This window comes from Choristoneura fumiferana, chromosome Z (assembly GCF_025370935.1).
Source record: "Choristoneura fumiferana chromosome Z, NRCan_CFum_1, whole genome shotgun sequence".
Taxonomy (NCBI): Eukaryota; Metazoa; Arthropoda; class Insecta; order Lepidoptera; family Tortricidae; genus Choristoneura; species Choristoneura fumiferana.
This window is the reverse complement of record NC_133472.1, coordinates 20,838,964-20,864,577: the sequence shown is the minus strand read 5'-3', so window position 1 is coordinate 20,864,577 and position 25,614 is coordinate 20,838,964. Positions and strand designations below refer to the sequence as shown.

Below are 25,614 nucleotides of genomic sequence, written 5' to 3'. Positions count from 1 at the left end.
TATTTGTGCGCAGATCTACCAGTTCCTGGCGGAGTGGCTGACGGAGAAGGAGCTTCTCCGCACGCAAACGGAGTTTGACGATTCGCTCACGCTGAAGATATACCTGCTGCAGTTCGTGAACTATTACGCCTCGATATTCTACATCGCCTTCTTCAAAGGCAAATTTATCGGGCGCCCTGGAGCTTACATCAGGTTTTTCGGCCAAAGACAGGAAGAGGTAATACTTGAACTTCATTTTCCAGTTCGTTATTATAAAGTGCATTTCTGTGTATTTTCTCAAAAATGTCCGTAAAAGTCTACATTACTACACAGTTTATGGTCAGCGAGAAATTAACAAGTTGAAAAGGTTGCAGGCGCGCCAACTCGACAATAATTTCTTATTGTCGAGTCTCAAACTTTTTAAAAAGTGAAAACGGCCATGGAATTGTTGGCATAAGTCGTATACAGCCAACTCAAATGGCTGCTATCATTTATGTTGTTGAAACTCCAGATTTTTTTATTGGATCTGAAACAGCTTGTGATGTTTTCGGTGGAAAATACACCTGCTGTTTTTTTTTAATGAAAAAAAGGCGGGAAAGCATGAACATTTTTATTAAAATAAAATTATTAAATCATAATCTATTTTGTCGAGAAAAGGTTTATTCTAATTTAGTTTTTTTCTTTCACCATTTTTGAGAAAAGCTTTACATTAGTCTCGGCTGGAATAGTAATTACTGGCTTCGTATTAGTTCAACCGACGAGCTTGCGAGTTCTCATACTCAGCCAGCAATTGCCTACTTCCAGGCCATGACAATAATCTACTATTAGCACGCTGGTTTGTTTCCGGTCAGTGCGCGCCCGGCGGCTGTTTGCTGGAGCTGTCGATCCAGCTCGCCATCATAATGGTGGGGAAGCAGTTCATCAACACGGTCGTTGAGATGCTGATGCCTTATTTGCTCAAGTGGTGGTACATCATACGTACCATAGGAAGAAAAAACCAGTATGTATGACACTCAACCGTACTTCGGTATTCGGGTCACAAGTAATGCCTGGATTGCAGCTTCATTCATTCATGGTTTATTGTTTTTGTTTTCAGCATAAAAAGTCCACTGCAGTGGGTGAAAGATTTCAAGCTTGTTGATTTTGGTAACATGGGACTATTTCCAGAATATTTGGAGATGGGTAAGTAGTGTACTTAAATAGCTTGTCTTTACTAACTAAACTGTTTGTTTGCATTGAATAAGCTTCGAAGCTACTGGACCGATTTAAAAAAATCTTTGACCGTTGGGAAGCTACACTATCTCCGAGTGACATAGGATTAGGGATCTTTACTAAAATTCAATGTAACCCAAGGTGTAAGAACATGACCTAAAAATTCCTTACATCGCGTACGCTGCGGAAACTTGATGATAGAACATAATAATGTACAGTTGTTGCAGAACACATCATTATCTATAATGGTATATATTTAACTATTATAGTAATGACAATAAGTGTTCTTTTAATATTGAAATGCCGCCTCTCGAAAAGACTTTTTATTTGTAACTTGGTATAACTTAATCCTTATCAAAATAAATTCCTTCATATTCAAGACTGCTTTCCTTCAATACCTTTATATAACTTTTTGAATTATTCAAATCGGACATTCCATTCAAAAGATATCACGAGTTTAAAAATTTAAGTATTAGAAAAAGTCGTGTGGTGGCCGCTGACCCCGCTACGCTAGATAGGCAACACTATAACACATACTATAATATGCACTGTAGGCGTCACTGGGGTAGGGAAGTCAATGTCACGAATAAAGTGCTGAAATGATCCAAACTTTCTTTATAATTCTACTCTTTTTTTTTACCCGATGCAAAAGTATAAGAAGATAAAAGTAGTAGATGAAGAGAAGTATAAGATGTGTGTCTTAAAATGTTTAATTTTTGATATTTTTATTAAATACCCGCGGGAAGCTGGGGCGGGCCGCTATTAGAAAGAAAAATAAAATAATCGAATATTAAAAAAAAAACATTAAAATAATAATATCCATTTATTTGTTTAAGTTAAATAAAAAAAAAACAATAATATTAGTAGGATGTAGGCAATGGAAATAAAATATCTCCTAAGTTTCTATTTTATTGCTAGTAGTCCATTTTGGTACCACAAGTCCTTCTGGTACCACTGGTGGAACAAGATGGTGGTACTACGAGGAATAAGGGCAAGGAACCATGGAATTGTACCATTGTGAAATTGTACAAATATGGAAATTGTACGAATGTGTCCGAAGGCCTTTATAATTCTACTATTTTAACCCGATGCAAAAAGGTGTTAGTGTGTGTGTGTGTGTGTGTGTGCGTGCGTGCGTGCGTGCGTGCGTGCGTGCGTGCGTGCTTGCGTGCGTGCGTGCGTGCGTGCGTGCGTGCGTGCGTGCTTGCGTGCGTGCGTGCGTGCGTGCGTGCGTGCGTGCGTGCGTGCGTGCGTGCGTGCGTGCGTGCGTGCGTGCGTGTGTGTGTGTGGGCGTGTGCGTGTGCGCGTGTCCATGTGCGTGTGTGTGTGTGCGCGTGTGTGTGTTTATATTTATATTTTTTGATTTTTTTGTTAAATACCCGTGCAAAGCCGGAGCGGGCCGCTAGTTATTGTATAAAAATAGTAATTGTATTGCATGAAGTTTGTACGAAATTTGGAATAATTTTGTTCCCGTAACCGCCTAACCCCCGCCCCCCTCCCTCTCCCTCTTAAACGTGTGACGTAAATAGATGTCCTTGGTTGCAGTGCTGCAGTACGGGTTCGTGACGATCTTCGTGGCGGCGTTCCCGCTGGCGCCGCTGTTCGCGCTCATCAACAACGTGCTGGAGATGCGGCTGGACGCCAAGAAGTTCCTCAGCTGCTACCGCCGGCCCGTGCCGCAACGCGTCAACGACATCGGCGTTTGGTACCGGATCCTCGACTCCATCGGCAAACTCAGCGTCATCACCAACGTCAGTCTTACTCCTGCTTATATTTCAAACGTACTGACACGATGATTCATAATCGCTAGTTGAAGACTTTCTCATATGAAATTATTTGTATTAATTATATGTGATTGCAGTCTTTCTTCTTTCTTTCTTTTTTGCTAAGCACTTGTTTTAGCACACAAAAAAAAATACACCATTGCTGGCATAAATTAGAAACAACCGTTTAACAGTTGGGTGTTGGGGTGTTGCAGGGCTTCATAATCGCGTTCACGTCGGAGTTCATCCCGCGGCTGGTGTACCAGTTCTCGCACGACGGCTCGCTGGACGGCTACGTCAACCACACGCTGGCAAAGTTTGACATCAACGTGCTGCAGCACCCGCCCAACATCCAGTACAACGAGACCTCGTGCAGGTGCGTCATCTAAGTGGTACCACTAAAGACGAAGTCATGCACACAAGAACATAAATGGTATAACGGCATCACTACTTTCCTCCTACCATCTTTATGCTGATGACCTACAAATATATGCAGCGGCGGATATTGATGATTTCCCTGACTTGATTAACCGCGTCAACATTGATCTCGAGGCCATACGGGTTTGGGCGGCTGATTTTGGCCTAAAAGTGAATGCCAAGAAGTCGCAAGCGATTGTTGTCGGTAGCCCACACTTCATTTCGAGGGTGTCTGACATGGTGTTGCCAGAATTAATTTTTGATGGAACGTTAATTCCTTTCTCAACCACGGTCAAAAACTTGGGCATCATCATGGATCAGACGCTTTCCTGGTCGGCTCATGTCTCTGAAGTCAGCCGCAAGCTTTTTGCCTCAGTCCATTCACTTAGACGCTTGCAAAATTTCCTTCCTTTGCACACCAAGATTACACTGGCACAATCTCTCCTTCTCCCTCTCCTCGACTACGGCGACATTGCCTATCTAGATCTCTCTGAGCAGCTACTTGACAAGCTTGAGCGACTTCAGAATGTGTGCATACGCTTCATTTTCGGTCTCCGAAAATACGATCACGTGTCTACTTTTCGTGCTCAGCTGAAGTGGCTGCCAATTCGTCATCGCCGTAATATTCACATCCTGTCGTTGCTCTTTAATGTCCTTTTTAAACCTCAGTCCCCTTCCTATCTTTCAGAAAGGTTCAGTTACTTGGCTGCTGGGTCTGGAAATCGGTTGCGGTCGAGTAATAATCTTTCTCTCGCTTTTCCAGTTTCCAAATCCAAATCTTACTCTAAATCCTTCTCCGTGCACGCTGTGAGTCTGTGGAATCGGTTGCCAGGTGATATCAGGCAGGCACAGTCGGTTGCCACCCTGCGGAATCGCTTAAGGGCGCACTGGCTTGACAGTTCATCGTAAATTCTTAAAGGAGGCAGTGTTGTATGTTCTGTTTTGTGTATATGCGGTGTATATGTATATATGTATTTTGCATGTAGTTTATTTGTCTTGATATGTATTAGTTTATTGACTTCATTATTATGTATTAGTTTGTGTACTTATATATGTATGTGTATTTGAAATGTTTTTTTTTTTTGAGTTAATTTAAATTTCGGTTCTTTTACCTTTTCATTGTACTTGTAGTGTCTACTCTTGTGTCTGATATCCTGTCAATCGTTCAAAGGTTAACTGGAAGAGATCCCTTTAAGGGATAAGTTCGCCTTTGTACATCTTATTATCCTGTGTTATGTTATTTTCATGTGTGTTATGTACAATAAAGAGTTTTACAATACAATACAATACAATACAAGAACATGTCGTGTAATGACAGCAGGATTTTGACATTTACTAATTAATTTAATTCATTCGCCTTTTGTGCAATCAGTTCTTTTTGTAGCTGTGTGTCTAATCATTCACTTCGACCAAGGTAGTGACCTATCACCTCTCCTGCATCCCGCGTTACGTCGCGCACGGTTCCCCCTTGTTTACGCATATTTTTTATGTTATAATTCTATTTTGCATAATCTGTTTACGCTTAATAGTATTTATGCCATAACTCTTTTCGCATAATTATATTACGCAGCATTCTTTTACGCATAACCAATGTAAGCCAAATGGGCTTTACGCATAATTTGCGTATTCCGAATATTGTTTAGGCAGAAAACGACTTACGCATAAATTAGTTACGCAGAAAGTTACTTTCGCATAGTGTAATTTTGCCGATATAATTTTTTTGATGTTAAGAATTTTTATTTATTTCTCAAAAAGATAACAATCACTTATAATGAGAAATAAGTAACAATAATTTGCTTAAACTATTCACAAATGAGCATACAAAAGCAAGTTGAGGGTATTCTTAAACTAAGACATCCAGTCGACAATCATAACAGGTTCGAGAATCAGTTGACGAGCCGAAGATAATTAAGTATAAGGGCGCGTTCTGATTGTGCGGTAAAATTATTTATCTTGGGTACTTTTTAAAATGTAACACTTGAGTTTTTTCTTAAATATTGCTAGGGAGTCGGCTTCTTGAATGTTCTTAGGTAGAGCATTGTATATTTTTACCCCCTCACATTTAATATTCTTCCTTCCATAATTGTGAGTTCTTGACGATCGTGTGCAAATGTAATGAGCTCTTCTTAGCTGTTTGAGGGAAGTTTGGTTTCTTTTTATAAAAGATATTTCAGTGTGAATTTTATTATTAAGTATTTTATAAATAAGAATACATGTTTTATACTGGTAGATCTGTGCAATGTTCATTACTTTTGTGGCATGATACACTTTCTTTGTCGAAGTCAGGTAGTGATAATTAAAGAGAACTTTGATAAGTTTATTTTGAGCTATTTGTAATTCTTGCAAATTGGTTTTTGCGGCCGTACCCCAGAGCTCAACCAGATATTCAATGCGAGGCATAACTAAAGTATTATAGATTGTATACCGGACATTTAATGGAAAAGATCGACCCACTGCTCGAAACAAACCTCGTAACGATGATATTTTAGATATAATTTTTTCAATATGCGGTTTCCATGACAATCGCTTATCGAGAACAAGTCCTAGATATTTCACTTTGCTTACTTCGTTTAATATTTCTCCATTTATCGTAAGCGCATTATGCTCTAAATTCTTCTTATTTTTTGGTGCAAAAATTATGTACTCGGTTTTGGATGCGTTTATGGTTAACAAGTTACACAGGAACCAATTCTCAAGCAACCGCAAATCAGCCTGAGCTTCATCGACAACGGAGTCAATGGATTTACCAAAATAAAAAAGGCACGTGTCATCAGCGTAAAGTGTGATGTGTCCCTTCAGGCCTATTTCAGAGATATTATTTATAAAAATTAGAAACAGAAGGGGTCCTAGTATTGAGCCCTGCGGCACACCGTAGCAAATTTGTCTAGGTCTACTTTCATTTTGTTCAATTTTCACGATCTGACATCGATTTGCGAGGTATGATTTTAATAATTCCAACGCCCTTCCCGCTATTCCTATCTCAGAGAGTTTGTAAATTAACAGATCATGACTAACAGTATCAAAAGCTTTCTTGAGATCAATGAAAATTCCTAATGCTATGTTCTTTTGATCTATATTAGTCTTTATTTTAGTAACAAGGTCGATGGTAGCAGAAAGGGTGCTGGACTTTTGTCTGAAACCGTACTGTCGTTCGAATAGGAAGTTTATATCATTTATATATGTGGTAAGGCGTTTGTGTATCACCTTCTCAAATATTTTCGATGGAGTAGGAATGAGTAATAAAATGAGTATCCTTTAATATACAACAGAAACGATGGTTTTCCTCAAGGTTGCTCTTTTTTTATTACCTAAGCTTACTAACCTAATCCAATCTACTTCTCTGGAAACTAGTAATTACTGGGTGGTGGTATTTTTATAATGCGGGGACATGACTGAGTAGATTCTATTTTTAATCTAAGGGACATAAGGTAACTAACGGACCTATCCAGGTAAAAAGGGGGGGGGAGGTAGATTGTGTTTGTTTTTTTATTGCGGGAGGCTCCGCCCCTGAACCCCCCTGCCGGGTGCTTTCCCCCCCTTCCCCCCTTTTTATGACCGTACCTCTTTAACTGGTGGCTGTTAGTTGCGTTACAAATACTATTCTAACCTAACCTAATAAACTATTTCTATTTCTAGTCATAATTGTTTTACAATTTACCGTTTTTATATTTACCATTATTAACACTAATCAAGAAATAGTACTTAATTTATTTTCGGACACAGATTTGGACAGGATTTCGGGCTGTCAAAATTCGGCCAAATTACATACATATATGCTAAACAATATTATGCATAATAAAATTCGGCCATGTTAATATTACGCTTATATAATATTCGGGTAAACAATCATTCGGCTTATAAAGAATTATGGAACTAAATTTCGGCAAGTTTAAGATTAGGAGTAAATAAATTATGTATAATAAGTTTTGAATATTACAAGTTATGCCAAATAGATGTCACCCGTCGTGCACACTACGCGACGAGAGAGATAGTATCACGCGATCTGTACGTTCTGGCATACCAATTTTCGCACGTCTAGGAAAAACGCTGACCGAAAATCATTCGTACACAATACGCCAAGAGTTTATGTAGGTCTTACAAGACCCTGTTTGTTTCAGTTGTAAATTTTAACTTGATTAGTCCTGTTTTAATTTCCCATATTTTTTTTGTGTTATTAGTTTCCCCGGCTACTGGCACTACGATGGGGCAGATTACGAGCGCAGCAACATGTACTGGCACAACATGGGGGCGCGGCTCGCCTTCGTGGTCGTGTTCGAGGTAGGTTCACATAAACTCTGGTGCGTTCATTGAACCTGTTCACACTCTTGATATATTTTCTAGTGACTATGGTGCACTAGATTTGTGTATTTACATTTAGCAATAATATTCAAATCTTAGACACGACGAATTGGTGCCATGAAACCACTGAAATATAAATTTCAATCAATTGAAATAGTGTCGAACTATTCAACGTGCATTAGAAATTTGTGTTTACTTTCAGAACGTGGTAGCGTTAGTGATGATAATAGTGAAGTGGGCGATCCCGGACATGTCGGGCGAGCTGCGCGACCGCATCCGGCGCGAGGCGTACGTCATCAACTCGTTCATCCTGGAGGAGACGCGCGCGCGCTCGGCGCGGGAGCCGGCCGCCGCGCCGCCGCCCGCCGCCGAGTGCGCTGCGAGGCCACAAGGTCAACACTCAACGCACATCACGCCCGTTTAGTTTACACACGGTTACGGTATCGTATCTGGCTGAAAGCTTGTTCTATTATCTGTTTTTTACTAACACGGTTTTACGTTCACTGGCATTAATTTTTCAAAGTAACTGATTATTAGAAAAATATATTATATTGTTGGTCAATTGGACAGTATCATTATGTTCAGTTAGAGCGTCGTGAAAAGAAAGAGACTCTGCAATTAACATACCTTTATGTATATCGTCTGTTTTTATTTTACGAAGCTTCAACTTATGTGGTCATACTGTAGCATAATTCCTAATAATTGCATCTATCAAAATGGTGTCACAAATTCAAACTAAATTTATGGAATACAAAGGTAAAATTAGTTCCAGTGAACTAAAGCTGTTTAAAAGACTGTGTTGTTTGTGTTAGGTACTAAAAAGAAATTGGCCATTAGTTATTAAGATCCAATCCAATCCAATCCATAATAATGATTCCAGTGTTTGAGTTTTACCCATTTTTTAATGATTTTTTCCCACCAGTTTGATTCCCTGATGGTTTTGAACTTTGCGTGTTTTTCGTGTGTTTCATGGCAATAAAATAAAAGTGCTTTAGTGGCCCATTTTGTATCTTTGGGGGCCGTATCATACGCTGTCAATGCAGTCTTTAATGAGCTGTTTGCAAATACATCACGAATAAGCGAACTACAGAATACTGGTATTATACATCCCAGCTAATTGCAATACTGTTAAGTTTTCCTGATGATTGCCGCAAAGAGCTCGTTTTCTTACTAAAGCAGCTTCATACATGCTAAAACTTTGGTTTGGACGATAAGTTACTTAGCAACAGGTTCGAGACATTCGAGTAGCAAAGTACAACTATAAGTGAGTTACTATATTTTTTATATTAAATAACCGCATGTTTGGGATATCCGCTCATTTTGCTAATGGGGAATGGATGAAAATTTTAGAAATGCTTGCAACTTTTTTTATCGATAGGAATAACCTTTCCAATTAACAGAAAACAATATTAAATTTTTAAGTAGTATCAATTAATTTAAAAAAAAGAAATAGTTTTCTTTACCGCCAAATTACGACAGTCCGGTCGGTTAGGGTTGTTCCATAGTCCAGAATAAAAAACGTTAAAAAAAAATTTTAGTGTCTTTGACTCGATCGTTTTTCATCTACACATCCATAGAAGCTCATTTCAGTTTCTATGGGCGTGTAACATGAAAAACAGGGTCGGTATTTCCATGTCAGTATTATTCGGCCCGGTAAAGAGTGTGACCTGTCAAAACGATCGAGTCAAAGACACAAATTCTTTTTTAACATTTTTTATTATGGACTATGGAACAACCCGTAACCGACCGGACTGTCGTAGTGAGGGCTATCGCGTATGAATTCGCCACTAGAGGCGCTTGTGTAGCGTGAGGTCTCCGAAATGTCAAATCTCATAGTTGTTGGGTGAGCTACGCGGCTTTATTTATAATACGAATATTTTTGTGAATATTTTGCAATATCTGAAATTAATTATGGCAAATATGCGTTCCGGGGCAATGAATGTCTGTGTTTTGAGACAGTTTTGTCTTTCAGAAACCTTTGTCCTTCGGGGAAACGGGGACTATGCAACACTGTGGCATGCTCGATATTTTTATGGTATGGTTTCAAGGTGTATTAAATATGATTTTAATCTAAACTTTGTTTTCACGCCCGTAATAACAGACTTTGAAAGCCATACTTAAAAACCTCACGCAACAGTGCGCCATCTAATGAGACAAAAAACGATAGCCCTCATTTGGCGGTAAAGAAGACTCTTTCATTTTGTTAAATTAATTGATGCTACTTAAAAATCTCATATTTTTTTCTGTTAATTAAAAAGGTTATTCCTATTCATGTAAAAGTTTCAAGACTTTCTAATTTTTTCATACATTCCCCATTGCTTTATAAATAAAAAATACGAACTATAATAATTTAGCGTAATACTCTTACTCACCCCATGTTACACTATGAATAAAATTTTTAGACTCGCTCATTTTAAACCATACTCATAAGCGTTACATTAACCGTGAAAAACTTTATATTTAAAGTAATCATGTGGACGTGTATGAGCTACTACAATTATATCTATTTTACCATTTTCCACCCTACATGCTTACACGACTAACCCAGGTCTTGTAGAAATAGCTTAGTTTAAACAAACGCAAATGTAAACTTCTTGTTAATGATTGCGAAATATATTCGGTCACACTATTAAAAGTTGTGGAAAGTTTTTGTAGCTAACATTGATAGTTGCTTGTAGATTTAGAAACACTCCATTACTACTAATTTCTAGTCAAACTAAGTTTAAGACGAACCATTAAACACTGGTGCAATTGCGGTCCATAGTAGTATATGTGACTGTTACATAATGAAGGGCATTAAAACACGAGTGTGGGTTTATGAAAATACCCCACAGGCGAGTTTCATAATAACATCACACAAGTGTTTTAATGCCTAATTATGTACAGTTACATAGATAGTTTTATCTACATACATATTATAAGGTCTCTATGATGAGTTCAGGAGCCGCATAAAATCTTGGTATTTTTTTTCGTAAATTCGTTCGTTGCTCTGTCGCGGATAACTGATTGCGTCTTCATAATATCTTGATTATTATCTTGATCGTTCATTTTACACGAAACTAGTGCGATAATTAATTATATAAGCACATAGATTTAGAATAGGTACCTTAGATGCACTATCACCCAAAAATTCAAGTCGCAAAAATGCCCCATCGCTAAGTTACAAGTGGGTGCATCTACTAAGGCAAATTAAAAACTCACAATGTACTTAAGAACATTTCAATTTTCGTTACATGCAACCTTATGTTACGAAAATTATGGTGTAATTTCGAGTGCCAGAGATTGGCGGTTATGACATTACAAGTCGTAGGCAAGATAACTTTAAACAATACTATACCTTAAGTCAATCTCTATTAAGCCGAATTCAGTTTACGCCGCGTGACAATCGTAACAAATCGACGGCCTTGACGTTTCAAATGAAGATAGGTACATATTGAAATTAATTTAAAACAAAAATGTTATTAATGAGTTTGAAGGCGTATTTTGCCACAAATTCACTATAATATAAAACTATTAACTAGTACTTAATGAAAATACAATATGCCATCCTTTTTTCAACGTCTTTAATGTATTATTTTTGCACTTTTTTTACGGAGCACTTCGGCATGTTGATCCGATAACGAAGCACGCGTACACCACACACTGGACAGCGCAACTGTGCTTAGAAGATGTTTAAGCAGAGTTGTAGCAAGGCACATTTTAAGCGTTAGCAGGGTATCTAGGGTATTCTTAATCGATGTATAAACTACAAAACAAACTAATTTTTGCGACAAGACAATTCGAACAAAAAAATATGGCGGACGAAACTTTTTTGTCAGTGACGCATGGCATGCCACGCAATCGTAGTTTTTTTTAATTCAGAGACAAACTAGACCCTAATAAATCCTAAACCCCAATTGCCATATCGGTCGATATCAAGTAACGCGCATGTAACGTGCGAAGTATGTAAAAATTGCTTGTAATTTGACATTTCATTTTGAATAAAACGTGATATCGTCTGATATTAGAATTGCGTTCAATTCAAATTATTTTTTTATCAAGCATTATATGAATATCAAATATTATGAAGCAATAATAACATTTTGACAGATAAGAAATTTACTGTAACAAAACAGTTTATCTTTATGCGGGTCGTAATTTGCGGTTTTTGAACGCATTATAAAGCCTAAAACGAATTATTATGCAACCCTTAGGACCTTTTGCACCATTCCGTTTCTGAGTGATGCCGTCTTTTTTTTTTCGGACATAATAAACAGAACTTTATAAGAAAGTGGTGAAACAGGTCCGAAAATTGGTTAATTACTAATAATCAGTAATTACTCGAATTGCATAGTTTTACGTTTCGCGATTATATCGCTTGCACTGGATGACAGCAGACCGTACACGCGCACGAAGGCTTACCTAATTTAAATGATATTCATGCATGAATATTAATCACACATCTTCGATCACTATTACCAGTACTTGGGCGAATAATAAGCGTTTTCCCAGAGAGAAGACCAACTCAGATCGGTTTTTCATCCCCTAAAACCCCTACATACCAAATTTCATCGAAATCATTGGAGCTGTTTTCGAGATTCTGATTTTATATATATATAATACCTATATGTACAGTCAGCGTCATATAGTACGTAGCAGTCAAGATCACCAAATACTTGGAAACATACAAATAATCATTAACATTGACCCAATCAAGGCGATCAAATTGCTCAGGACGTCCATCGCGTACAAATAAATCGGAGCACGCACATCACCACTGGTAGCGTAGCAGCCATAATATCCAAAAGTATGGGACACACTAGAAAACTGAGCTTTATATAAAAGGTTTAAGGTTTAATCTCGAGTTGAGTGCGAATTAACACGTCAGATTCGACTTTTTGTTTTTGACAATCACCGAAAAGAGTACCAACTTGTCAGTGATCGTTCCGTCTCTTTCATTTGGAGCCTGACGGCTTTTTTCACATTTTTATTTACATTGTCAGAATTCCGGATTAACGGATTTCCTTTTAATATGGCTTGAATTGGCCAGTATAATTACATTATAAAAGAGTTTTTATTTAATTAAAAAGGTAATGACATGTGCATTTTGTACCAAGATACTGAAAATGGAACACCGTTCACATTATATTAAAGAGGACTAGCTAACTGGAACATTGGACCTTACATGGTATGTAATAAAGTCAATTTTCCTGTGGTATCCCATACTTTTGGATACTTTGGCTGCTACGGTATAATGTCGGCTTGAATGTTATAAAGTATTTGGCGACGTGCGTGCTCCACTATATTTGTACACGTTGGATGTCTCGAACAATTTGACCGCTTTGACTGATTCACTGGTAATGACTATTTTGTATGTTTCCAAGTATTTGGTGATCTTGACTGCTACGTACTATATGACGCTGACTGTAATACCTTTAAACGAGCAATATATACTTACAAGTTTTTTTTATATACTTACAAGAATTGCTCGTTTAAAGGTGTTACATATATAGATAGATAGTGGATCTCATTCAAAATCAATGGTATCGGCGTTAATACCTACTTAACGATACAATAGGGTCACAACAGGTTTAATGAATAACCTAGTATAGTTGAAATATTTTGAAGTGAGCCAATTCACTTGAGACTACAATACCACTGCACACTGTGTCCACACAATGGTATTGCAGTCTTTTCAACCACAAATTAAGATAACGAGGTCGTAGTAAAAGCAGATTATAACCGCCTTGGAAGGTTAACATAGATTATCGACTCTATGTCTTTACACAATAGACTATAAAATATACTAACAGAATAATAGCAAGCATAACGTTTTTTTTTTGAATATTACAACCGCCTGACACTCAGTTTATGCAATACAGAAGTGTTGAATGCGCTATTTTCCTCTTAGGCGATTTTTTTAACAAGGAATAAGGTTGAAAATTCGACATACATGAAATGTACTTCAGGCTTATTCGTAAGTAACTGGTTCTTTTTTTTTTTTTTTTATTCGACTGGATGGCAAACGAGCAAGTGGGTCTCCTGATGGTAAGAGATCACCACCGCCCATAAACATCTGCAACGCCAGGGGTATTGCAGATGCGTTGCCAACCTAGAGGCCTAAGATGGAATACCTCAGGTGCCAGTAATTTCACCGGCTGTCTTACTCTCCACGCCGAAACACAACAGTGCAAGCACTGCTGCTTCACGGCAGGATTAGCGAGCAAGATGGTGGTAGCAATCCGGGCGGACCTTGCACAAGGTCCTACCACCTGCAAACTGCTGGTGGACGATTTCGGGAACAAAAGCAGGACAATTCGTCACTACTTAAAAATATATTTTTTCTGAGTGAACTTTACGAACATTATGTCAAGGTTCAATTTTGTTGACATATTGAATTGTATGTAGTGACGAATTGTCGTTGTATGTGTTCACAAGCTCACTTCGAAATGTTCCAACTATAACAACCATAACATCTACATACCTCCCAAATAAAAGAGTCACGAACTCCGCAACGGAGCAACTGCAACTTCGCTAGTGAACCGTTATTTGCCGAAATGACATTTGAACATCGAGCCTTTATCTTCAGTATTATTAGTCGAAATCACACTTGTAAAGGTAAACAAGTTAGCATTTAAAATTTCATTACTTAGTAGCTAGACCCTTAATTACTGGCCATGTTTGAAAATGGAGAGGCCTATGTCTAACAGTGAACTTCGGCTGATATCATGATGATGATATTCGAAAAATCCTAACTACCTTATTCCTTTATGAAAAAAAGTTCGAAAACTGTCTCTTATGTGAGAATGATTAATTAATACATAAATGTAACTGCAGATGGGGGCGAGTCGGCGGATTCGAACTGGAACCACTTGTTGTCGTCGTCGCTGTCCGGCTCGGACTTCGACCTGGCGGCGCACGGCGACCAGCATGACCTGCGCGACATAACGCGCCACGCAGTGCGCGCCGAGGCGCCGCCCGCGCCGCGCCCCGCGCACGTCTGACCGCCTCTACGGCTTGAACCCTCTATACTATAGTTTTCCTGTCGGCTTACGATTTGTCATAGTCATCGCTGACGCGTAATGTGTGCCTTTTGTTGCTATTCGCTTCACTCGCGTTTGCCAACTCAATCGTCTGACTACCTTCGCATGATAAGAGGGATTGAGTTTCCGTTATACTAAAACAATACGTACTTAAGGCACAACTATGCAACTAACATATCTTTTAATCCAACCCGCATTAATATATTAAAATCATTTTTAGACCTTAATTTTTAATAATTAAGTTTTGAAATACTTTGTTAAGAGTTACATTTTGTGGCATTGTTGACATGGCCTGATTTTAAGCGAACTAGCAGTACTATATCGGTACCAGTGGCTTGTTTTATGAGATGCGCACGCGTGTCACACTTAACTACGCGAGGTCACGAAAGTACAAAGAGTATGTCAAATCTGTAAGTTCTCTTATTAGAAACTTTTCTGTTTCGACCTGCGTGTCGTGCATTGTGGACCTCCTCGGGAGAACTGGACTTTCCTACAAAAATTGTCGCCTTCCCATTATCATATCGTTTTTTACCTATACATACTCTACCATTGAGTCGTGACAGTTGTGAAATAAAAAAGCGCAAATTAAAACCTACTTTAAGAATCTCAATACCACTTAGCAGAGATTGTAAGTTACCGTAATATGTAATTATGCTTTTATAGCTTTTATATACACAGTAGACAATAAGTTATTTACTTATATATATTTTGAATGTTATTGTTTAGTAAATATAAACATTTGTGCAATGATAATAATTTCGCCAAAGTACACCCCATAAGCAAAAACTAAAGAATTTTTATTATTTTGTTTGTATAAAAACTAATAAACATACGTATTTTTGAAATGAAACTCTTTGATCACGCCAGATTGATTTAAGAAGCAGCATTATATCGTGTAGATATTGATGTGCTCAATAAAATTTCAAACGCATCAGGTGGTAACCACATAACTATCGGTAATTGATGGGATGCCTAGCACTACCAGCCATACACAGAGGCGTATATTGAATTACGTATTAAACTCGCTCATTTTCCAATTATGTATTGTTTTGTTAACATGAGTTTCATAACTTATAATAAACGCCTCTGCGCGTGCGGCTGTGTCAGGGCTCGAAATTTTGGTTACTTTTTTTTTATAAGAATTTATTGTATATTTAATTTAGTTCCTTTTTTATATGCCATGCATTTTGTTGTATTTTCGTCTAATCGTATGTACTTAGTATAATCGTTGTCTTTTGCATTGCTTAGATAATTTTAGATCTATAGTATTTAAAATGCTTCACGGTCTATTTTCTATCAAACGTATATCTAGAGATTGTGGATAGAAATAGACAGTTAAGGGCTGTTTCACTTGTTTTTAATTTTATTTGATGAAAAAACGTGATGCCGTCTCCGTCTATTCAAACAAAACAAATAGAGAAGGCATCACATTTATCCGTCAGATAAATTTAATCAATGGATGGTGTAACAGGGGGTTAATGTGATAACTATTGTGCGCGCTTTAAGTAATAACAGAATAGGCTCTCGAACGGCTTTTCTTACGGTTAAAATATATTTTTTAATTTTATTTATTTGCATCAGTTCTGTATTAATGAAACCATAATTTAGTTAGTTTAAGTTAGCCGACCCTGTGCGTTAGCTCAACCTCGCATTGCTGCGTCCTCACTGAACGTTCCATCACAAAACTAATAAGAGAAATATGAATTCCTCAGTTCCAGAACGACGTCACCGGCTTGTACTCCTCCTGTCTATTGATGCGCGGCACACGTTTTTTTATAAATTTTACCACACCAAAATGCTCAATACATATAACCAGTAAAAAGTTATATTTTTGAAATAGAATCGCTGTAATAAACAAATTTTGGAGTGAACGGCTTTTTAGCTAGCGTAGCTATAGGTGCTGCACTTTTTAGCTTGCGTCACGTCTCGATTCCTCTTATTATTACTCTGTGGTTTATGCCTAGGTTTATACAGGATGTTCGGCACGTGGACCGTCAATTTTTTTTAAATATTTTTGGGGTTATTTGCTATCTTTTCACTTCTAAACCTTGGGACCTAAGGGCCACGGTTTTGGAGATATGATTATTTAAATGTTTTTCTCAAATTTCCCGAAATTCCGCCTTTAAACGTTCGTAACTTTTTTTACTAATGTATGTAAATATATTATTTTTTGTATTTAATACTTGGTAATACATGCTTGTTCAAATAATAATAGTTTTTATGATAACTCATAGTCTCAGAGGGACGTACGAGGATTTTTATTCCCAAAAATGACTGATTGTGTGAATAAAATCCTACTTCGAAAATCAATTATTAAAAAACAAAAGAGAATTGAGTACTTAATTTTCTTTAAATTACTTGTCTAGCTTATGACCTTTCTAAGGATAACTCGCTGACTCCGAGCAATTACCGCCCGAGCGGCGGAATACCCCCGTAATTTGACTCAGATTTTTTTTTATCAATGTGTAGCATATAGTTAGAAAGGTCATAAGCTAGAGAAGTAATTAAAAGAAAATTGACTACTCAATTGTCTTACTTTTTTAATAATTGATTTTCGAAGTAGGATTTTTTTCACACAATCAGTAATTTTTGGGAATAAAAATCCTCGTACGTTCGTCTAAGACTAAAAATTATAATAAAAAACTATTATTATTTGAACAAGCATGTATTGCCAAGTATTAAATACATAAAATAATAATTTTACATACATTAATAAAAAAGTTACGAACGTTTAAAAACGGGATTTCGGGAAATTTTAGAAAGACATTTAAGTATTAAATCATATCTACAAAACCGTGACCCTTAGGACCCATGGTCCAAGGGCGAAAACATAGCAAATAGCCCCAACAATATCCAAAAACAATTTGACGGTCCATGTGCCGAACACTCTGTATATCAAATTATAGCACAAGACTAATGAGAATCTCAAAGCCTTTGCTACATTATTTATTTACTACGGGAGAACAACGCCTGCTAAGCTCAAATATGACTCGGACCGAGGGTGCGAAACTTTATTACCATCAGCCAAATAAGTGGTCGATCAATTTTTAACAAGTTCCTATCAAATTAATATGTCGCAAAAGTCGAACTTTCAAGTTGAAAGACACGTCTATTGGCATTACATATTGTTTTATGACATGCAAACGATTTTCAACTTTAGGGTGGTAGACCATATATTTGGCTGATGGCACCTACAATCAACAATTAAATAAAAGAGGTATCGATCTCTTTGCAAAGCCAAAGTTGCAAAAATATTTATCGTTATATTTGTAGTTGACTGTACGAGTACAGTTAAAGACGAATCAAACATGGATATTGTCGATATGGTCGAAGATCCGAATTTAAAAAGATCTTCACCGGTCTGATAATAATAAACGTAAAATAATAATTCTTTCTTTAATTTTTTTTATAGAGCTTCACCATATTTTTTCCTTAAGTAATTCGAAGCATTTCTGGCGCGGGCCACAACAAAACAAATGCCGCTGGTTTTACAAAGATGCCGGCCGCCCACCTTATTTTGAAAAAATCTAGACATTTCTAGCTGGTATGGCAAGTTTGGTATCATTTTCGTATAAATTGAGGATGTAGAATTCATTTCCAGTGTATATTTTAATCATTTTCATAGTCATTTCTCGATTAAATCGGTCTTTGTACTCCCCACCAGCGGCATTTGTTTTGTTGAGGCCCGCGCCAAAAATGCTTCGAATTACTTAAGGAAAAAATATGGTGAAGCTCTATAAAAAAATTAAAGGTTCTGTATGGGAGCGAGCGTGCCAATAGGCTCCACTAATAGCAAACCCAACGTCTGCACATTCTAAAGGTTTATACTTTAAGTCTGTATAAAATTTTCTTATAGTCTCGATGTTGCAACATTTAATTAAAAATTATTTTGTAAAAAAGTGATTAAAAATACCCTGTCCAGGATTTTTTTTGCAAACCCATTTCCAATAAATTTTCAAATATATTAAATACGTTTCATTCTATCAGACCGGTGAAGTTCGACTCAGGGTCGTATCTTACTAATACTTGATGCACATCAATGTGCTGTATAATTTATGAATGAGACTTGCCATTTGCGCAAAAGAACGTGATCTTATTTCAAGTATATATTTTCACTTTATCTAAAATAATTAAGATTAAAAAAATTACATATCTTTGTGTACACTTTCTAAGTAGTTGATCGACTTATTTTATTGTAATTAGCTATTTTGAAGTTTTACAGTTTTGCTACTACTTTACTGTACTGTATTAAACTTGTGGTGGTTGAAATGTAAAGATTAGATTTGCAACTAAGACTTTAAGGGGTTATTGATATTGGTACTTACCTATGAATGACTGCCTGGTCATGTGTAACAGCCAACTTCTAAAATGGATCGGACTGCCATACTCATACAGCTAGATCAATAATGACTAATGACAATTTAAAATTTCGTCGTCATGTAAAACTACGACGGTTACAATTTATTAATATTTTTTGGGTAGTTTTGTTTGAACAAAAATATAGGTGGGTACTTAGAGACAAATTAAAATGTTTGTTGTGGTTTGTTAGTCGAACATCTGGTAGCATGGTGTATGGTTGTGTTGCTTTGAAGATGACTTCTGGTTGAGTTCGAAACGAGTCAGTGTAGTGTGGTGTTGATGATAGATGTGTTTGTGTGATTTGTGTGTGTTCTTATAGTGTGGAGGTCTTTGATGAATAATACCTTGGATTCACAGTGGCACTCCCAAATATGTCCGTGCCAAATGAGCACCACTTTGGTAAACGTGGCATTCTTTTTCTCAGTATGTATGTTGTTGTCAGTGCAAGCGTAACGATGCCCAAGTGTGCAAAATCACTCGTGAAAACGGAACAAATCTGATGGAATATCATTCTTTCTGATGAGTACCTATCTGTTGTTTTTGCAATTAAATTGTAATAGTCAGAGAAAAGTAAATATTGATTTAAACTAATTTTAAAGCCATTTCTTAACTGTCAAGCGTGTATGAAATTGTGGAGTTCAGGTGTCAAGTGTCAAGCGTTGTGGAGTTTTGCCGCTAGCGAAATTCAACTCTAATGAAGTAAAGACTAGGTTCAAATTTCGTCACGTATTCTTTCATTTCGTTTGTATGGTGGGATCAGTTTTCTCTACGTAGACGTACACGTAAATATTTTTTTTAATTGTGTACTATGGCCGCTAGCGAAATTCAACTGTAACTAAGTAAAGACTAGGTTCAAATTTTGACACGTATTCTTTCAATTAATTCGTGTAGGTGACGATTTCATTTGTTACGCAAACAAATAAATAGTTTGGACATTATATGAAGGAGATTTTGTTCGGAAATGTGTATCATAGGAATAATTCATCAAAGGTGGAGGTGGAGGAACTGCATGAACACACATATTATTATCTTGCATAAACGTAGCTATCATAGTCGCGAGTGAGCAAGGTAATTCTTTCAGTTCATTGATATGGATCTCCGCAAAGTAACGCCTAATTCAATAAATTATCACATCACTTGCCTTATTGAGTCGACCAAATCATGTCATGCTCCTCTTTCTCTTGTCTTATGATTTATTAAGATATAACGCTGTTGTGTAGGCATATATTCAATATGCCTATTGCTATCCTTCGCTTGGTGTTTATTAAGGGCCTTAACATATTTATATTGTCACTATTTTGAAAAAATCTCGTATCTAAAATCAATATGTCAACAAAATTGAACCTTGACGTAAGGTTCATAAAGTTCAGTCTACAAAATTATCTATTTTCAGGTACGAGTTTTTTAAAGTAGTGACGATATGTTAAGCTTTTTATAAAAAATTTCGAGTGAAGTTTACTTGATAGTAAGTAGGCTAGCCTAATGAGGTTACGTCAGGAACATCGAGCTTTAACGAAACATAGTTCATCTGATGTTTGTTGCGGTGGACGTTCCCAACCTATTTAGATGATTGTTCACTCTTTTTTATACCAACATTCACAGAGTGGGGTAAACGTACGCAGTGGGTAAGAGTACGCAATCACATAAGAGTACAATTCGGACTGAAATGTATGGGATTGCGTACACTTACCCACTGGTAAGATGCGAACTAGAGATATTGTTCAACCATTTCTTTAATGAAACCCATTTGATGAAATATGTTTTATATCAAATTTAGTATCACAAAAAAGATATCAAGAGTGTGTTGGCTAAAAATTGTATAATATAATAATCAACATACTTTTTATTCATTGAACAGGTAGTTGCAGGTCGTTGTTAATCTTACCCACTACCAGTAGTTTAAGTAGGTACCTATGTTGCAACTACTCTCAGTATCATGCGCTTGAGCATTTTTACATTTTCACACAAATATTGGTATTTTTTTTTACGCTTGTATTTCTTGTTGATGTCGAAGGACTTGACAGAACATTTCGCCTTCCCTACAAAGATATCAGCATCATCTACAGTCAAGTGCAAAAATAAGTATCTATTAGAAACACTCAAAAATATGTTACTACGGCCTTATTGCGTCGGGATAAGAGTCTGTGGTACTTATTTTTGAAACTTTGAATAAGTTTATATTTTTACACTTGACCCTACCTAATATTGGAAATATTGTAGGTGCCTAACAATTCCTTAAACCGAATTTATATGTACTTACCCAATTATTAAAACAGTAAGCTGGTATGCTTATGCAGTAACATCAGTCCAAAAATAAAATATGACAAAAACTATTAAAACAGAAAATCAATTGGTCCTAAACATAAATATTAAATTTAGAAGATAAGTACCTAAATTGTAAAGGTCGGTAGGCGTGTTCAGTGGTAGGTATTTGATGCTGATGTACCTGTTATTTACTTATATTAATCTAATCGGTGCTGTGTATGTTGTGTTTTATGATATTAATACATATTTATTAATGTGCCTATAATTTATAATAATTATATATAATTGTGTTGTACGTAAGTGTTGGATGTAGGTATAAACGCGTATATTCTATTTTGTTCTAAAATGATTCAAATGACAGATGCCAAACTGACGCAACTTGAGTCCCTCCTGCTGTCACGCAAACTATCGATACTTTTGCATGTACGCTAAAAGTGGCAATAGCATTATTTGTTGGTTTAAACGTTACGCTATCGAACTGAAAGTCTTATTTGAATTTTAAAATATAATTTATTCAACACTTGGAGTGTGACTTTCCGACTCGTGACGAACAATATTGCAAATTAATAATAAGTTCGTTTATTTTACCGCTTTAATTTTTACTGATAACCCTCATCACCTCTGGATTCGCGCTGTCATCGTTCATCCACCATTACCTCTCATATTTCATTTTCTAGATTTTTTTTACCGTACAACGGCAAAAACTACTAGACACGGGCAAAATTGTCCTCCAATGAACAGAGCCATATTTTTTTTAACAAACAAAACAACCCTCACCTCTAGCAATGAGGGCTATCGCGTATGAATTCGCCACTAGATGCGCTAGTGTAGCGTGAGGTCTCCGAAATGTCAAATCTCATAGTTTTTGGGTGAGCTACGCGGGTTTATTTAGAATTAGAATAATTTTGTGAATATTTTGCAATATCTGAAATTAATTATGGCAAATATGCGTTCCGGGCCAATGAATGTCTGTGTTTTGAGACAGTTTTGTCTTTCGGAAACCTTTGTCTTCCCTTTTTTCCGAACAAAACGGGGACTATGCAACACTGTGGCATGCTCGATATTTTTATGGTACGGTTTTAAGGTGTATTAAATATAATTTTAATCTAAACTTTGTTTTCACGCCCGTAATAACAGACTTTGAAAGCCATACTAAAAACCTCACGCAACAGTGCGCCATCTAGTGAGACAAAAAACGATAGCCCTTATTGCGGCCTATTGAAACAACATTGTAAGGGCGTTCATTAAAGAAAGTAAGTTAATATAACACAGTGCCTACGCAGTAGCAACAATTTGTTAGCAAATTTGAGTTAAAATATTCGAACAATCAGCAGTTTTAATGTGATTTCATTTTTCAAGCATTATTACTGTAGGAAAAAAAAAAAAAATTAGTTACCGCCTCACAAAGTTAAATTATTATCATGTGTCATTTGAATCATCTTAGAACAAATAGAATATAGAAGTGCAAGCGTATATCATTTCGAGGTTAGGTGTTTTGGCTGTTTATTATTAAATACTAGTCAATTAATATCCTACTTTTTTATTATTACTATATTTAACTATCAAAAATCTTACTAGAAGGAGAAAAAAATATAAGTAATGTTGCGTACTTAGCTTAATGTGTTTCAGCTTCAGTTTCCTGACATGTTTTATTCGAACGCTCAGCTCTCAAAAAGTCATTAGGTTTTAGGTACCTAAGGACACTAGTCGCGACTTCTAGTCGTCCTTTGAAGTTTGTTTCCTTCCACGAGAAGAAAGCCGCATGAGCTTGAAAATTTACGTATTGCTCAGGAAATTGATGCGTACGTACGTACGTAAGTATATCATTGAAAATGTAAGTATAACTAGGTACTTGGAACTTTTCAAACGCGTTTTCGAATAATGACTTTAAGAGTGGTTGTGACAGCTTTTTATTAAGTGAGTAAGTATATAGGTACATAATATATACTATGCAGTGGCGTAGCTAGGTGGACACTGGAGAAGGGCCCCGGTGCATAGAGAAAGAATCGGGCCATCATCCTTCTTTCCACATAGCTTGAACTTTTATTGTCCTTCAAACAACATAAATAATAATAATAATTGCAGACGCTCATTTGATCTGCATAAAATACGCTATTTCAGAGTATTTTTTGTTTGATGGATTTTTCTTTTATTCAAAAGTTATTAGCTCTCAAGGCAAAAAAATAATTGCCGACAATTTACTTTTTTCCGATTTAATCGAGAAATTACTATGAAAATAATTAAAATAAATACCTACTGGAAATGAATTCTACATCCTCAATTTATACGAAAATGATACCAAACTTGCCATAGTAAAGCTAGAAATGTCTAGATTTTTTCAAAATACAGTGGGCGGTTTTTTTTTCTCTTTTCTTTTTTGCTTCTCTCTTTTCAAAGCTTAGGTTAGAGGGCCCCCTGGGGTCCGGGGCGCTGGTGCACTGCACCACCTGGCCATACGATAGGTACGCCACTGCATACCGGGTGTGGCTTGTAATACGAGCAAAAAATTAAAACATAGATCGTCCTCGTCAATCTGAACAACATTAGTTCAACGACTTAAAAATAATGGAGTTTTTGAATTTTCCTTTTTTCATACAAATTAAATACTGCTATTAATGTACGCCATCCTAGAACAGAACTGACGTCGCCTGTCACGCTACAAACATCAAGCATTTTGCTTTACATTGCTTCATCGAATAAACTTGAAAGTGTAATAAAAATGAAAAACTAACTATTTTTAAATTTCGCTGAATTAATGTTGTTCAGTTGGCCGAGTATGATCTAAGTATGTTTTTATTATTTGCTCATATTACAGGCCACACCCGGTATATGTATATACAAATGTACCTACCTATTGTTGGGGAAGGTAATGACGACCCCTTTGTACTGTATGTGTAATCGTTACTTGCTGGTTATTAATCGGCTTGCACTTTAGGTACGTACTAAATATGTCACCTTCCGTAAGAAGCTGACAAATAGTAGGTACCTACTACCTACCACTTCATATAATATATAATAATAATAATAATAATAAAAAATGTATTTATTGACCATAAATAGTTAATTCATCAATACAAGAGAAGCAGTGATCCCCACACTCGGCACAGCAGAGAGTTATTTCAGTTAGCCTAGAATATGTCGAAAAGAGGCCCATCTGCGATTGAAAACAGTCTGCCTCTGCTACGTAGCTACTGCTTCAACAAACAAAACCACAAACATTTGTCAACCAAAACCTTACAGAAACATTATGATGGATTTGTAAACTTTTGTAAATGTGCTATCTATGTAAGTGACGCTTGTATGTCTAATTTCCATACACGAGATAAACATGATTATATATGGGATGTTATTTAATGTATTATGCTTGTTTCATTTAACTTTACCTTAGATAAAATAAATAACCTTTACCAATACCATGAGTTTACCTAGGTGACCGTACTCGATAGCGACGGCGTAAATTATTTGTATGGAGAATTGTACAGAGCCTCTACAAATAAGTTACGCCGTCGCTATCGAGTGCGGTCACTGTAAACTCATGGTAGTGGTACTTGTCTCTCTTGGTTTACCGATGTCCTCTTGGCGTGTAGGTTACGTACGTTAGTAGAAAGCGCACACAGAAACATATCTACACACAGCACACATTGCACAATTGGTTTTACTGTAATCCTTCCGGCAAGTCTTTAAAAGGAAGGACCCATTCAGCCGATTGACTTTATCTTTCCGGTTCAAAGCAGTACCTATAGGTACACAGGTTTCGTCACCTTTTTCACGACCGTCAAATTTTTCAAATAATGTAAAAAATCAAGGATCGAAAATTTTCACTACCTTAATTCATTGCAACAGCGAAACCCAAATTTCAATCGAACGCCACGATGAAAAAAAAACCGGCTAAGAGCATGTCGGACACGCCCAAAATAGGGTTCCGTAGCCATTCCGAAAAAAATAAGTAATATTTTTCTAAGGATTTCGTATTTTATACGGAATCTTCCAAGTTTAGGTATATTTTATACCTTAGGCTGCTGCAAACTTAGCCGTTATAGTTTTCCTTGAAAGTTTGATATAGTTACTACCATCCTGAATTTTTTCAAATTTTTCCACCCACCGGTTTAGATTTTAGAGGGGGATTGGGGGACGCTCGATTTTCATGAAAATTTGCACCAGAAAATCGAATTTTTCGCAAAAAAATCACTGAATCTAAAAATCGTCTTGGCAAACCCCTAATGGTTTTAAAATACCTATCCAACGATACCCTACACTATAGAGTTGGATGAGAAAAAAAAATCACCCCCACTTTACGT

General features: G+C 36.6%; 1 protein-coding gene across 6 annotated transcripts in view; it reads left to right on the top strand.

The window, feature by feature from the left end:
- The window catches only part of subdued (anoctamin 1), a 55,112-nt gene extending 30,438 nt beyond the window's left edge, over positions 1–24,674 (top strand). For 5 of the 6 annotated variants that reach the window (XM_074092569.1, XM_074092563.1, XM_074092579.1 and 2 more), the window contains 8 exons: positions 14–217; positions 831–979; positions 1,076–1,161; positions 2,737–2,942; positions 3,170–3,330; positions 7,550–7,649; positions 7,873–8,062; positions 14,487–24,674. In XM_074092569.1, the coding sequence (XP_073948670.1) occupies positions 14–217; positions 831–979; positions 1,076–1,161; positions 2,737–2,942; positions 3,170–3,330; positions 7,550–7,649; positions 7,873–8,062; positions 14,487–14,653 (1,263 nt within the window). In that variant the 3' untranslated portion in view covers positions 14,654–24,674. Of the gene's footprint in view, positions 1–13; positions 218–830; positions 980–1,075; positions 1,162–2,736; positions 2,943–3,169; positions 3,331–7,549; positions 7,650–7,872; positions 8,111–14,486 lie in introns of all 6 variants that reach the window. The other variant, XM_074092575.1, reaches the window with a different exon arrangement.
- Positions 24,675–25,614: the final 940 nt, after the last annotated feature.